At 25.2% G+C, this 15,867-nt stretch overlaps 1 protein-coding gene across 2 annotated transcripts; it reads right to left on the reverse strand.

Annotated features, from left to right (window-relative positions):
* Positions 1-4,504: 4,504 nt before the first annotated feature.
* LOC129608751 (chondroitin sulfate proteoglycan 4) lies at positions 4,505-14,679 on the reverse strand. Of its 2 annotated transcripts, XM_055520445.1 has the most exons (15): positions 14,544-14,679; positions 13,318-13,514; positions 13,019-13,252; positions 12,719-12,900; positions 11,380-11,786; positions 11,158-11,309; positions 10,058-11,086; positions 9,741-9,989; positions 8,554-9,689; positions 8,341-8,494; positions 7,972-8,272; positions 7,547-7,909; positions 6,578-7,484; positions 5,812-6,475; positions 4,505-5,712 (listed from the first exon to the last, which is right to left on the reverse strand). In XM_055520445.1, the coding sequence occupies exons 1-15, from the start codon at positions 14,605-14,607 to the stop codon at positions 4,771-4,773; spliced, it is 6,981 nt and encodes a 2,326-aa protein (XP_055376420.1). In that variant the 5' UTR covers positions 14,608-14,679; the 3' UTR covers positions 4,505-4,770. The 2 variants fall into 2 exon arrangements, with proteins under 2 accessions (XP_055376420.1, XP_055376421.1); XM_055520446.1 differs by lacking the exons at positions 13,019-13,252; positions 13,318-13,514; positions 14,544-14,679 and adding an exon at positions 11,929-11,962 and having other exon boundaries at positions 12,719-12,826.
* Positions 14,680-15,867: the final 1,188 nt, after the last annotated feature.

The raw sequence follows: 15,867 nt of genomic DNA on the forward strand, positions 1-15,867 counted from the left end.
AATAGATAGATAGAAGATGATGATGGCTCCCCTATAATGTCACCACCTATACATACATAAATGCAAGAATATCAAAATAAAAAGAAAAATTATATATGAAGTTAAATTAAAAATTAAAAAAGGAACAACTTGTAAAGCAAATAAAATATACAACGAGAGTAAAACACAACAGGTACTTGTACAATAATAAAAATAAGAAAAATTAAATAAAAAATTTTAATTTTTATGTAATGTCGCAATAAATATGTAGGTACATGTTTTTCTTCATTTTTATTTTTTTTTTAATATATAAAAATAATTATGTACATATTATAATGTGTACATATTATAATATGTTGTTTATTTACATCTTATTGTAATAATAATATTGTATACAATATTAATTTTGTTTAATTAACAGGGTGTTTCGCAAGGTGGTGAAAGTTTGCAAATAATTTTAGGGATAATTGAGAGATTGAAAAAAATATTGTATGGAGATTTATCTTAATGGAAATTTCTTCATGCAACTGCAGAACAGATGGATAACGTAATCAAAGGAACGAGTTAAAGGCAGAAAAATTCATTAAAAAAATTTTTCTTCTCGAACTGGACTCGAACCAGTGACCTACCGCTTTCTAGGCGGACGCTCTACCAACTGAGCTACAGAGGCATGAAGAAATTGCCGACGAAATGTTCTCTACATTCCTTATACTGTAATTCACAAGATTACTAAGTATTTGTTTTGTTTACATTGATTGCTACATACAATCTACTATTGAAACACACAATAATAAGAACATATATATTTATAGGATTGTGCCTATTGCACTAATTAAATTATGAATTTTACTAATACAACATCATAGTTGCGGAATTAATAAGAATGTGCTTATTACACTACTAATTTATCTTAATGGAAATTTCTTCATGCAACTGGAAATTTCTTCATTGTATGGAGAATTTTTACTTCTCATTGTAACGTGTCAAAAAAATATAAATAATAAAAATAATAACAAAAATTTCCAAGAAATTTTGTGTTTAAAAAACAAAAAAAAAAACATTAAAAAAAAATAAATCAAAAATTCTCACATTAGTCGTAGTCTTTTCCCTGGAAGACTATAGGTCAGACAGTGTGTCAGATATAATTCATTGTAGGAACAAAAATAAATATTTATCAATTATTTGTTAAATAAGATGCCTTTAAAATAAGGTGCCTTTAAAATAAGGTTCCTTTAAAATAAGGTGTCTTTAAAATAAGGTGCCTTAAAGTGACAAAGTGATTACTTTATGTTGCATGATTACGAAGTTATTACCTATTATTTGTATGAAGGAAAAATTTGGGACCGATTTTTTTCTCAACAGATTGCTGGTCGAAAACGAGTATATTTGTTCTCCTTCCTTTGCCCCCCCACCCCACAAATACTATTTTTTATTGGATATTAATGAAAGAATCATCACTGAAATAATTTGCAAACTTATGCACAAAACCCTGTATATTAGTAAAGTTGTAAAGTACATTTGTATAATATTAAAATTACATATATATTTTTATATAATGACAATAATTACAAATACAATGAATTTTTGTCAATTTTTATGCCAATGCTCATAGATTTTAGTTTTTGTTTGTTGTTTGTAGGTACATAGAAAATATTATAAAACATTTGCATATACATATATATTTATATATTTTTATATAATAATAAACAATATGCAATAAAATTACATGTAATATATATAAAGTATATTTAAAAATGTTAATAAAAATAATAAGAATATAAAAAAAAAGAAAGAAAATTAATACAAATGCAAAAACAATTTATGCACTTTTTTCTTTTTCTTATTATTATTGTTATTTGCCCTAATATTAGGAATTTTAAAAAGTGGTTGTTCAATAAAAATAGAAAAAAGAATATAATAATAATGTAGAAATATAAACAAATAATAAATATATTAGACAAAAATTTAGTTCCGCTTCGAATCAATCTAGGAAATATTCGATTTGGATTTTCTTATTTTTTTTTTTTTTTATATAATTTGGCATATAAAATTATTAGACATATTTTTAAGTAATAAGTTTTAAGGATGTTGTATGAGATGGGAAAAATTTAAGTGTAATCCCATAATATTTATAATACAAAATAAGTAAAATTTAGGGAATATTTAATTGGACTAATAATTTTACTCGAATTTTCTTTATTAATTATTAAAAAAAAAAACTTTATTAATTATTAAATAATTCGCTAAAAATTCAAATTTAAATTACAGTTCTTAAAAAACAAATATTATAAATATATTATTTTTTTTTAAACTAAAAATTATTATATAAATAATTAATATTACCCAGATTAAAATATTATAATTTTCTTAATCTGGAAAACATAAAATTGATTTTCATTTAAATTTTTCATATTTTATCTAGAAAAGCATTGGTTTCTAGCTTCAAAATTATAGTACCTTAATTTACTCTCAAAATAGTCTTTCTCTGATTATTCTAGTGAAAGCTAATCCAAAAACAAATTATTTGTACCTGAGAGGCAATTATTTGATTTTGAATTTTTATTTATTTTTTATTAATTCCCTTATGTTTCTGCTTAAACTTGATATTCAAATTGTAATTGCTTTTATACTTAATTAAAAAAAAATAACATTTAAAAAAAAAAATAAAAAATAAAAATATTTTGAAACTACAGTAATTTTGTTTCATGTTTCAGATGAATCCGTTTAAAAAATATCGGAAATTATTCTTTTAATTTTATGTATTTTTAAAAGGTTATCTTTCATATATTTATGATGATCAACAATTGTTAAAACGTTTTTTAATATCTTAAACATCTACACAAGTATCTGTAAATATACTTGTAATAAAATAGACTTTAAACATAAGGTCTATTTAAAATATCATAGATCTACCCTATAATCAGATCCCTACCATAGATTTTCATACATTTCTAAATATTATTTACATGTATAAGAGAATTAAAATGATGAAATGTATGTGTTTTTTTAATTAGCAACTTAAATTAGTTATCGTCTAAAACAATTACAATTTAACTTCTTGGAAAATAAAAGATTAATAATTAAAAGAGTCAAAGAACAATATTTATAAATTTTATTAAAATTGAAAAAAAAATTTATTATTTATTATATTGATATTAAAAATAACAGGCTAATATTTCTTTTAATTGTATTGCTAAGGAAAAGTGTTAATTTTACAAAGTGTATATTTATTAAGTGAAATATTAAAAGTTTTAAAAGAGTTTAGAATAAAATTAAATCTTAATAAAAATACTCCTATTATTATCTCTTTTAATTTTCTACAAAATCTTATATATTATACAATGTAATTTTGTTTCCTAATTTAAGGGAATAATTTAAAACGTTAAATAATAATTATTTTATTTTTTTTATTAATCTTTATGAATAAACCTGAAATGGCATTGTTGAATATAGTAAATTGGCGGTCATTCTACATTTTTATATTTTCGCCCTTGCTTTGCTTTTATACATTTTAAAATAAGGTATTTATAATTTTCCTTGATTTGTTATAATTGTTGTACAAACACTTTTTAATACAAATAATTTAATTTTTTATTAATTTATTTATGTAAACATAGACATCCTTTAAATTTGTATTTGTACGTAGTTCCGGTACGCAGTGATCCATAAATCTATGTATCTTTTTGGCTATGTTTTATGTTTTTTTTTTTTTATGTTTTGTTATAATTTTAATAAAATATATTGTAAGTTTTAGATATAGATATGTTGATTTATTATATATATATGAATTACTATAATTATTGTAGGCATATAACAAAAGGAAAATGCGTAATTTATAAAATATCATTACTAATTTAAATTGTATAAAATATATATAAATAATTGTGTATTTAAATAATTTATATTATTTTTAAATTTTATTATTTATATTAAAACAAAATTTTATTTTGTTTGTTTTTACATATTTGATGTTCGAGATTTAATATTAAAAGTACAATAATGTGTATAAATATTTTCATGTTTATTTATAAATAATTTCATTTTAAGCAATAGGATGTTGTTTTTTTCAATGAGAAACACATACTTACATGAAAATGCAACAATTAATTTATGCTAGTTATATCCGCTTATATAAGATTTTTTTTCGAGTATTTGCTACATTTAAAGATTTTCTTGTTTTCTCTAGTTATATAATTTTTAACTTCCGGTTTTTAATTTTTTCCACGATAATATAGTTGAAATATAATTATAGTTGATAGCATAGAAAAGACGAAAACCGAACATGCTTCGAATGTATTTCAAATTACGCAAAATTCTGCTTCATTAATCTTAGGACGCTATTATTCAAGAAATGTTCAAATTTTAAACCTTTAGATTCATTTTGACTCATTCCAGTTCAGAACTATTCCGCTATTTATTTCTAAATAAAAAAAGGTTAATTCATTTAAAAATGAAATAATTTTCTTATTCCCTAAATATTTTATTCAAAGGGCTATAAAACATATTTTAAGGTTTTTTTTTAAAATTTAAAATTTTGACTTTTATTAAAAAATCTTAAATATATAAAATAATTAAGTATATTTAATAGTATTAGTAATTTTTAAAATAGATGTGTAATAATAATTGTTATTTTTACTTAAGTACAAAATTATTACTAAAATTAAATTATGTATAATTATTGAGGAATAGTCAAAAAATATAACACGCGAAAAAAATCTAAAGTAATGAAATAAAAAATATTGAAAAAAAAATATATTTATATTAAAATAAAAATATCTTAAATGCCCACTTTTAAACCCAATATTGATTACGACGTAATAAAGGATTAATGTTTATCTGTGGTGATTGGCAAGTAGGCATAGAAGTGTCACCAATTTCATTATTAGATATACTCCAATCGTCAGAATTCTTATAATATTCGTATTGATCATCATTTATATTATCTTTTTTAAAATCGAATTGATAGTCGCTTTGTTGCTCAGATCCCGAATCAAGTAAATTTTTTCTTTTGTCAATATTTATAATACGACAATTTGGTATATTACTCATTCCAGGTTTTAAGGTTGCTATACTTGGTGAGTATTTTTCGGTATCAGTTGTTGAAAAACTCTTTGTTCGAGATTTTGAAAATTCTGGGGGAATCGGTAATGCTGGTGGATGTTCATCATGGCGGTGATGCAGCATTTTTGTCATTACTTTTTTCTTCTTTAGGTTTTTAATTAAAATTATTAAAAATACAGCAACGATTGTTAATATTAAGAACACAATAATTAATATAATTTTATATTTCCATTTAGCATGATATTCTTCTTCTCGTATAATATCAATACTAACTTTATATTTGGCCGGCTGAGCTGCAGGAACGAGTAGAATGTATTCAAAAAAGTCATGTAATAAATGCTCTTTTAGTGTTTTGTTAAATGCAAAATAAATTATTCCACTTTTAAGTTCGTTTAATGAAAAGGTGTTCACATCTCTTTCTTTATCATGTTGGGTATTTTCGGAACTTCGTATAATTTTTTTTATCGAACCAGTTTTAGGCATAAATGTTATGAAGAATTTTGCATTGATTTTACTTGATACATCATTGGAATGTTCTTTATCTAAATTTAATTTATATATACTTTGTTCTGGTAGAATTTGTAATGATTCTATTTTAGCTAATGGTTCGACTAAGACAGTAGCATTTATAATAACGCCTTGAAGAGAAGAGTCCGTTATATAAGTATTTACCTATTGAAAATATTAAAAAACAGATATATAAACGTTGTTAAAACAAAAGGCAAAAAATATTTAGAGGGCAAGATATTCAATTATCAAAATTCAACTAACCTGAAAAGTATCTAACGATTTATTTATATCCGTTTGCATGTATACAATTTTTTTATTTTCAATATCAGTTTGCGAAAAGTATAGAGTGGGTTGATTATTCAATAATATAATCCCATGCTCAGGAGAATTGGTAACATTATAAAGAAGTCTACTCTTTTTAACATTTGTTTTGAATGAAATATCTGGTATTTCCAAGAATGCTGTAAAAACACCTTGTGGTAGAATAATCCTGTAAGACTCATTTGTTTCCCTAAAGTATATTGGCTCAATGTTAATATTAAAGATTTCAAAGATAGGCAAGAATTTTCCATCTGAAACTTTAAAATAAAAGGATGTCGACTCGGCTGAACCACTATGAGCGTAATGGATACATTCATCATTAATTTCTTCTTGGGTGAAATATTTTATGTGATGCATTGGATGTGTGCTTGTGCTTTTGCAATTTTCCTTAAAAAGGTAACCATACTTAGGACCACTTATTATTTCGTAGATAATTTCTTCAGGTGGTGTGTCACTATCTTCGGTATATAATATTGTTTTAGTGATTGTTGCATTCTCACCCTCGACAAGAGATATTTGGGGATGCTTGGTGATCAAAGTGAAAGGTCTATCATTTACTGGAGCAATTTCCACTGGTATCGTAATGTTACATAACAAAAGATTTCTATTTTTAAAATAGGATAGAAACAAACAAAAAAAACAAATATTAACATTATAGTAGAATATGAATAATATTTTCATAAAAATTAATGTTTTGTAAAATTACCGTTCTTCCAAAAATACTGTCATGTCGATTAAGTCATCGATGGTATCGGAATGATCATGCTCGTAAATTACATTTTTCTTTAAAAAATCGTCAGCATAGAATGTATTGGGATTTCTTTTACTGCTTCCTAAATACTTTACGGTTCCATGTAATGGTTGTGATTTACATTTTGCATATAAAACTGCATTATTTATACCACCTTTGTTTTGTAAGTATTTTGACATGTTTGTAAAGTTCAAATCAATTGCGCTAAATTCACCTTCAGTAACTTTAACTGGAACAATATTTAAAAATTTTAAAAGCCCACCAGCCGACACTGATAACTCTATATCAAATTTTTGATTACTAATTTCTATAAAAGGTTCAATCACCGCACTAAAACTGAATGAATCTTCCGCTTGTAATTCAGAAAGGAAAATTGTATTTTCATAATATATAAAATTGTTATGAATGTCGTCTTGCATAAATTCTGTCACATTTTTCAAAATATTATTTTCAGCGTCAAAGTATATGATATTACCGTATTTCGGATAGGAAGTCAACATGTATGTCACTTCCCGCTCTCCATCTGAACAAATGTAATACAAGTTTTCTTTAGTTATTGCACTTTTAGTATGTGGGAAAATTTGCATTTTTTTATTTATCACCGTAGTAATATAAATTGGCTGGATTGTTGCATTTAGCTCAGTTTTTGTTGTATTAAACGTTCCGTCAGTTAGAATAAATGATATCATAGCATGAGTTGAGATGTTATCGTGAATAAATACAATTTCATTTGAATCGATTTCATATTGAGTGAACGAATGGATCTTTGAAAATTTATCTAATTTATTAATTAAATATCCACCAAGTATATATTCTACTACATATACTAATTCATCAGAAGGGCTATCTTTGTCCTTAGCCACTGAAAATGAAATTAATTGAAAATTTGAGCAAACCATAAAGTTATAATTTTAAATAACTTACAAATATCAGTATTTTTTATGATACATTTTCCACCCTGCCAAACTGCTATTCCATTGTTAATTGCTATATAAGGTCGTTCATCATTTACAGGTGTTATAGTAACATTTAATTGAAAAATGTGACTTTCTTTATTCTTAACAACAGCCATAAAACTTATTGAATCAAAAACTTCATCACCACCATCATGAGCATAAAAAACGCTCAAACTATCCAATTGCTTTTGAGTGAAACGATTGACTTTAAATTTTCCAACTAGTATTGACCCAAATTTTGGTTGCTCAACTATTTTGTATTCTAATATTTTTGATTTGTAGTACTCAGCAATGGGTACAAAATTATTTGGAGTAAGTTCCATAATTTTTCCTAACATTTATTGGTGGTAAACTTAATTATGTTTGAAAATATAAAGCATTTTAAAAGTTTACCTTCAACAACTTCAAGAGGTACAGTTTTCACGTAAAAATGATCGGGAATAATAATTATTTCCATTTGCAAGTCTTTTAACCAAGTGATGCCATTTGTTACATCGAAAACGAAAAAATCTTTTGATTGATTTACTCCTGCCTGAATGTAATACACTTTTTCAGAATTAATTGCAGCTTGATCAAAAACTTTTATGTTATATTCATCTTCTAAAGCCATAGCTTGAACTTCTAAGTAACCGTATAATGGTGACGATTTTATAATGTAAGTGATGTCATTTGGTGAGATATTAGGATGAGTTATCTGAAAATAAATCCAAAATTGTTGAAAGTTTTATATATATATATATATATATCCAAATTTTGTCAAACCTGCAGGTTATCTTTTGTTATAAGTTTGCTGGTTGACTCTTCAACATAAATAGTTTTATTATTTTCAACCTTTAATGGCTCCCAAAAAACTGCTGGAAAAATTTTAATAATAACTTCACCTTCCGCAAAAATATCGCCAACAATTACTTTATATCTTCAAAAATCATGAAATTTATAATAAACTATATTATATCTAATAACGCTTTTAATTACCTAATTTTATCCATTGGAGAAGATTCAGTGTTCCAATAAATTAACTGGTTTTGCTCAAGATCGTGTAATGTAAAATTTTCTGCAGAATGACTTTTATTCATTTTATGTTCCATCAAATTATTTGATTTGTTTTTTAGAAATGTTAGTAAACCATACATTGGGGGACCAATTATATTAAAAATTATTTCTGCTGATTCTACATTAACATTTGTCTCAATGTTAAAATTCAACGTGTTTAATAAAATAAATTTGCCTTCTTGTACAATTGATGCATTATTAGGTAATACCATTACATATGGATCAGAAGCCTTTATATCTAAAGTTCCTGCAACTTCATGAATGCCATCAGTTACTATAAAAGAAGCTGTTCCAATATCAGGTCCAAGATGTTGAAAATAAATTCTCTTCTCATTTATATCTTCCTGACTAAATTTATTAACTTTTTTTCCGTCCATTAGAAATTCTCCGTTAAGGCACGAAACATGAGTAAACATAATGGTTTGAGGACTAGAGTTTGAATCATTGTCAAAATAATTTAAATTTCTTTTTTTTACTAATTTTTGAGTATTCCTGACTACATAAAACGGAATGTTTAGTTCCCTTTGAGGAGAATTATCATTCACCAAATCAATTTTTACATTTATTTTACTGACATATTGAAAATCTTCCTGTATGGGTGACATAATTAGTAATTCAAATTGATCAATCTCGGACTCAGTATCATCATGCTGATAAAGAATACGACTTTCCCCAAGATCGTGCAAAGTAAAATTATTCGTAGGAACTTCTTTTCCTTCAAAATCATCATACCGTAATAACCAACCATGTTTTGGTAGAATGGTTAATGAATAACAAAGCTCATAAAATCTATCAAACGCCAAATCAAAATGATAAGTTTCTATTGGTGCAGCTTCTCCTTCATTGACAGTAAATATCATTTTATTTTGGTAGGTTAACATATTCATATCCTCTTTAAGTGGGTTAAATATTATTTTCAATTTTCCAAAAACTATGTCGCATTCTGATACCATAACTGCAAACTCTAGATAATCAATAAAACTAGAATAAGATTTCCTATGCGTCTGGTATGTTAAAAGTTTTTTATCAATATCTTGTTGCGTGAATGAATCCATTTCCTAAAAAAGTTTAAATCACTATTTTTTTAAATTTCATATCAAAGTGCATACCTTTGCATATTTAGTATTATTAAAATATATTTTTCCATACATGGTTTCTTTTTTTATTTGATATATAATATTTCTTGGAGTAGTTAAAATTGGTGTCGTATCGAAACTTAAAACTTCGTTAGTAATTACCTCATCTCTAGTTCCATTAATGGCTAATTCTTTTCTATCTTTCTGTATTATTCTTAACCGCGTAAATGTAATTCGAAAATCGAATATTTTTGAAGTAATTGATCCACAAGATGCTGTCAACTAGAATAAAAATTGAATTAATTAAAATTAATATAAAAATATAAGCAAAATATTTTAAAAAATTGCACTTTAAATTCATCTTGGAATGGTGAGTCCTTCATGTGGGTGTATCTAATATGATTCATAAATAATTGATTTCTTGTAAAAGAATCAGTTGCTGTCCAAAGTCCATCAACGTTTCGAAACCTTTCAATTAAACCAAATTGAGGGGATTTAACAATACTGTATTTAATTTCCGAATCGCCTTCATCGGAATTTGTTGCAAATGCCAAATTTTGATTGGTTATTATAATTGAGGATTTGTGAACCATAATAATTCCCGTGTTGTTAATTAATTTCAGTTCGAGAGGGTAAACTTGTATTCGGATTGGCACAGGATAACTCGCTTCAATGCCATCGGAAACTTGTAAATTTATTTCGAATATTGTTTCATTTAGATCCAAAGTATTGTAAATGTATTGAACTTTGCCTTCTTGTAATTCTTCAGCTGTAAATATATTTACCGGACGAGCATTAACTAAAAATCTTCCATATTGGCTTATCGATTTTTGATCTTCCAATTCAACAATTGAAAATACTAGTGATTTCGCTGGACTATCTGGATCTTTGACTTTTATAAAATCTGTGTTTAACTGCTTTGGGACATTTTGAACAACGGTTAAAATTCTTTCTTCGATTTGCAATGTTGGACTATCATTCACTGGTACAATATCAAAGTGAATAACAAATCTTAATTTACGTTTAAGATATTTCGATTGAAATTTCTTGTCGTGTAATACTTGTAAATCTATGAAGCAATGATCATTTAATGTTTCAGACCCGTCATGAACATATGCAATTTTATTTGTTTTCAAATCTAATAATGTAAAATTTTTGCTCTCTATTACTTCGCCAATGTTTGGTGAATGTAATCTGATCAACTTTCCGTGTTTCGGTTGATGTACAACACTGAAAACAATATTGGAGCTATTATACAACTGGTTATGCGATTCGAATGATACCCTAATAAATTCATCGCTTAAATAAATTGTTTCGCCTTCTGGGACTTTCATTGGGCTGATTTGAACCAATTCTAGATTATGATCTGGATTAAATAACTAAAATATCAAAGAATGTAAATACAAATATAAAAACAACGAAGGGCAACCCAAAACATTTGTTTACTTACTTTATATGGTAATGCATAATCAGATCTCATGCAGAAAGCTTGATCACAGTTGCATATAAAATCTTCAAAATTATACTGACTACATCTTGAGCTAGGTAAGCAAGGAAAATTTTCAAAGCATGGATAGCTCCATGAACAATTTACTGCCAAACCTAAAATGGAAAATTAATTCAAATTAAATATTTCATTACTTTACATTTATTTATAGATTTTGGTTTTTACCATTCGATACAGTTATATTTGGGAATCCTGTCGGTTCATTATTGAATTTCATATTCTTAACGCAACCATGAAAATGGGGTGCAATTGGTAAAGATTTAACGTGTGGTGAAAATCCAAAATTGAACCCTTCATCTAGATCGATCGTAATTTTGCTCTCATTGAAATAAGATGTTATTCTTTCTATATCATCAACAATTATTTCAGCTGCTGCTGCATTGTACCTAAATAGTATTTTATGCCATTTACCATCTCCAATCATAGTTTCTGATTTCAATTTTAAAATTTCAGAGTCTTTTGATATAATTAAATAAAAATTTTTGTCTTTTATTATTGTCATTATAAAATCTATTTTCCGATTGTACAATAACAATGCTTCTTCCTCAATTGTACGAATTTCAAATTCCCATCTAAAATTTACAATGGATTCATTTTAATACAAATTTTTTTCTTCGTATTTATAAGAAAATAAATGTTAATCAAAAAATAAAAATAAATACAATATTAAAATACAAAAAATATAAAAATTTTTGCTAACATGCATTTACTTACCATATAGATGATAGCTTCTTATCTTGTACGTTTCCTATAAATTGAAATTTAAATTGGTTTTATTTTAGTTAATGTTAGTATACTACATGAAAACAATTAGATAAAATTCATTTCATATAATTCTATAAAATTTTTTGTTTTAATAGAATATGTATGTTTATGTTAAATAATTTATTTATTTTCGGATAGATAGATAATAGTTCGAAGATTTATAAATGCAAAATTGACGGAAATTTTTATAAAACTTCTAAAAACTTGAATTTATAATTTTAATGATGTTTTTGAAAATGAATGTTCAAATGAAAGTTGGTCGGAATATCTCATTAAAGTATTTTTTAAGAAAATATATTGAATTATTGAAAAAAAATTAAGGTAATAATTCGGTTAAAATATTCAACAATAATTATGGTTTAATAAATTATAGCAAGTGCATATTATCTTTTGATAATGTTCTGGACGATCGCAGTAGTGTTGCGATACATATTGTATTTATATATTATATTTTTTTAATTATACAAATTGCGATACATAATGTATTTATATAATTATGTATGTATGTATATGCACAAACGTATTCATATTTTGAAATACTCTGAATAAGATAGATTTTTTAAAAAATTATTTTATAAAATATAATAAGTGCTTTTTTGTTATATTTTTAATTCTGAATTTGAGTGCAATTTGTTATCAAGCAAAAGTTTTAGAAACAAATCATTTAATTGTGGGCAATGCATATAAAAAAATCAAAATACTGCGGGGATACAAGAAAAACCATTTTTTTTTTACTTACGTGTCGCCATTGCTCATGGATATCATTGGAAAAAAAGCAAAGGATTTTTCTTTATTGAAACTAATAACATCTGATACAGAAGCACTGAATTCTTCACTACAATTCCAAGACACACCAACGCTTAAAGCATGTCCAGCTCGCTCTCTTGCCCTTTTCAATATATTTATATTATTGTAAAATACCTAAAAACGTAATTGAAGAAAAAATTAGATAGATACGTTTTAATTTAGAAAACTTAAGCATTATTTATAAAATTATTTCATTGTAATTAATTATAATAAAACACATAATTTAACTTACATCAGACATACAACCTCTGAAAGGCTCTATCTGATCTACATATTCGTCAGTAAAATCTCCAGTACCACCAACAAATGCCCCAAAATGAATAATTAGTTTTGCTCCATTCGCCGCTGGCAAATATCTCTTTTCAAATGTATTATCAACTTGAAAAGTAATATTAGAATCATAGCGTTGAATTGATACATCATGCCAATGGAAGTCGTTTAAAATTAGTTTTTCTTGTGATCTCAACTTAAATAAATATACATATGTATATGTTAGATGAGGAATTGACTAACAAAAATACAAATACAAACCTCTAATTTATTGCGATTAATATAATAGATATAAACTATTCTTCCTTCGTCTAATTTTAAAAGACAATAGTCAGTCCTTCCAGCTGCTAAGAAAAGTAAAGCTCTTTCCTGAAACGTGCGAAATCTCAGTCTTATATTGGTTGATGTTTTAGATTCTTGTAGTGGAATATTAATATGACCGGATCCAAAAAATGAAACTGAAATTTTATAAATTTTTGGTTATAAGAAATGTTGTGCATATTAAGGTTAATAGGAACCGTCCAAAGAGTACATTAAGATTTTGTCCAAAAGTACTCTTTTGTACTTTCGTTTTTATTTATTTCTAAGCCATTCTTAATTTATTTGGTCGTTTAAATATTAATTAATAAATGATAAGGAGCTATGGAATAGGAACATACTTCAAGATTTGCAATATTAAGTTTTATACATTAATTAATTACAAACATTTCTTTGTTTTGTTTTTATTTGAACAATTTATTTATCCGATGCAAAAACAAAACAAATTATAAAAAAAGCAAAAAATATTTTTTCCGGCATAAAATTGACTATAGCAATACTTTTTTAATATTCTCTATATAGATACTGTATGTATATAGGAATATAATATAAACAAAAAACAAAAATAAATATATAAGAATATTAACTCATACATATATGTATGTCATATAATACATATAGCTAACTACATATATAACTTTGAACGTACATGTTTTTTATTTTTAGAAATCCATTGATTCCATGAACTCTGCAAATTATGACATTTATTTTTAAATTGTACCGATGTACCTATTAGATCTCTTTGCAAAGGTAGATAAGTATCTCTTTTTTGTTAATGTACACACTTAACTTATATAGCTATGTAAGTGTTTTACATGTTTTTTCATTAGCCTTTGAATTTAAATATTATATTTATGTACATATGTTTATTTATATTGTATATATCTACATACATTATTTAGCACATTAAAAAACATAGTTTTTAACAAATTATTTGGTTAAAATGCCAAAATATGTGTATATCTACCTCTAAAGTGTAAATTTTGATATATTTTTTTTCCAATAATGTTAAATAATATGATTTTGTTTTTGAAGAACTAAGATTTAATCTTCAAAATATATTATTTACAAAATTATATTAAAATTGGAAAATTTTTATTGATCTTCATTTTGATTGTGGGTAGGGACACAACACATTGTCTGTGCTGAGAAATTATTTTGTTTCTTACCTTTCATCGCCAATATATGAATAGCGAAATTAATTTGTAGAAATATCAACAAAATTAATTTCATTTTAATTTAAGTACTTATTCTACATTTAAAAAAAATTAAACAAATCAAAATAAAAACTCCTTTCATTAAAATTTAATAAATACGAAAGTTAAAAATAACTAAATGTCAAATAAAAAAAAATTAACGGTGTGTTTTTGTACGATCGACAATCAATTTTCAATTTTGACAAGAAATCAAACTGTTTTCAACACGTAGCAAAGATTCATACAATACACGATCATAATAAATCAACAATTTTAAACTATTTCGCATTATTTTTTTGACCATAATCGGAATTTAGCCTCAATGAGTCTCAGAATTTAGTCTCATTGGGTGCGTAGTGCACAGTGCGAAGTTTCTAAAATTTAAAATCCTTTTCCAAAAAAGTTTATACTGCCACATAAGTAAAATGATTTGACTTTAAAAAAAAAACAATCAAAGAAACAGAAAAAAATGTATTTGCAACCAAAATCAAATTGTAAAAATTTCAATATAATATGTATAAGCACTATGCATTATTTATTTCACTACAAAAAAATCTTAGTTTTATAAATGCAAGTAATCAACAAGAAGATAATACAAATTCAATTCCAAATTTTAGTTTGAAATGTTATTATAAACTATTCGCATTAAGAGTAGTCGGATTGAAATAGAATCAGGAGAAATCAGAACTCGAATAAGTCGAATGAAAAGTACAGATAATAACAAATAATAATTTCTAAAGAGCATCTTTAAAACTTCATTTAAAAGATATTAAAATGCAGAATTTAAATGAAAATTTTTACAGTCATATAAACAATATTCACCAATATTTTTTCCTAAACAAGAATTTGCTCGACCCGAACCTATTTGTAGAGATACCTTTTTTGGTTGCCAAAATGTAAAACAAGAGTAGCTTTGGATATTGGAAAATAATTTTGTTCTCCGAAACGATCAGTAAAAAGTACTATACTTTTTCATTTTGGTAGACACGCATATACGGGCTAAACTCTATTACATACAATAATTTAAATATTTTTTTGTGCATAATATGTTTTTATCTATTTTGACATTTTTTTTGACGAATATACCTAAACTAAATATTTAATTTATATTTAACTAAATATTTAATAAAAACGAAAGATCCATATTAAGTGCAAAAATTAACTAATATGTAATTATGCATTTAGTCCCGCATAATACAGCAATTTTATTTATGATCTGTACGGCAATACTTTTTTTGAAAAAATTTTAGTCGCAACTGCGGTAAGAGAAAAAATGAATGAGAAACACTACCGCAAT

Source organism: Condylostylus longicornis, unplaced genomic scaffold (assembly GCF_029603195.1).
Source record: "Condylostylus longicornis isolate FDR11 unplaced genomic scaffold, ASM2960319v2 ptg000034l, whole genome shotgun sequence".
NCBI lineage: Eukaryota > Metazoa > Arthropoda > Insecta > Diptera > Dolichopodidae > Condylostylus > Condylostylus longicornis.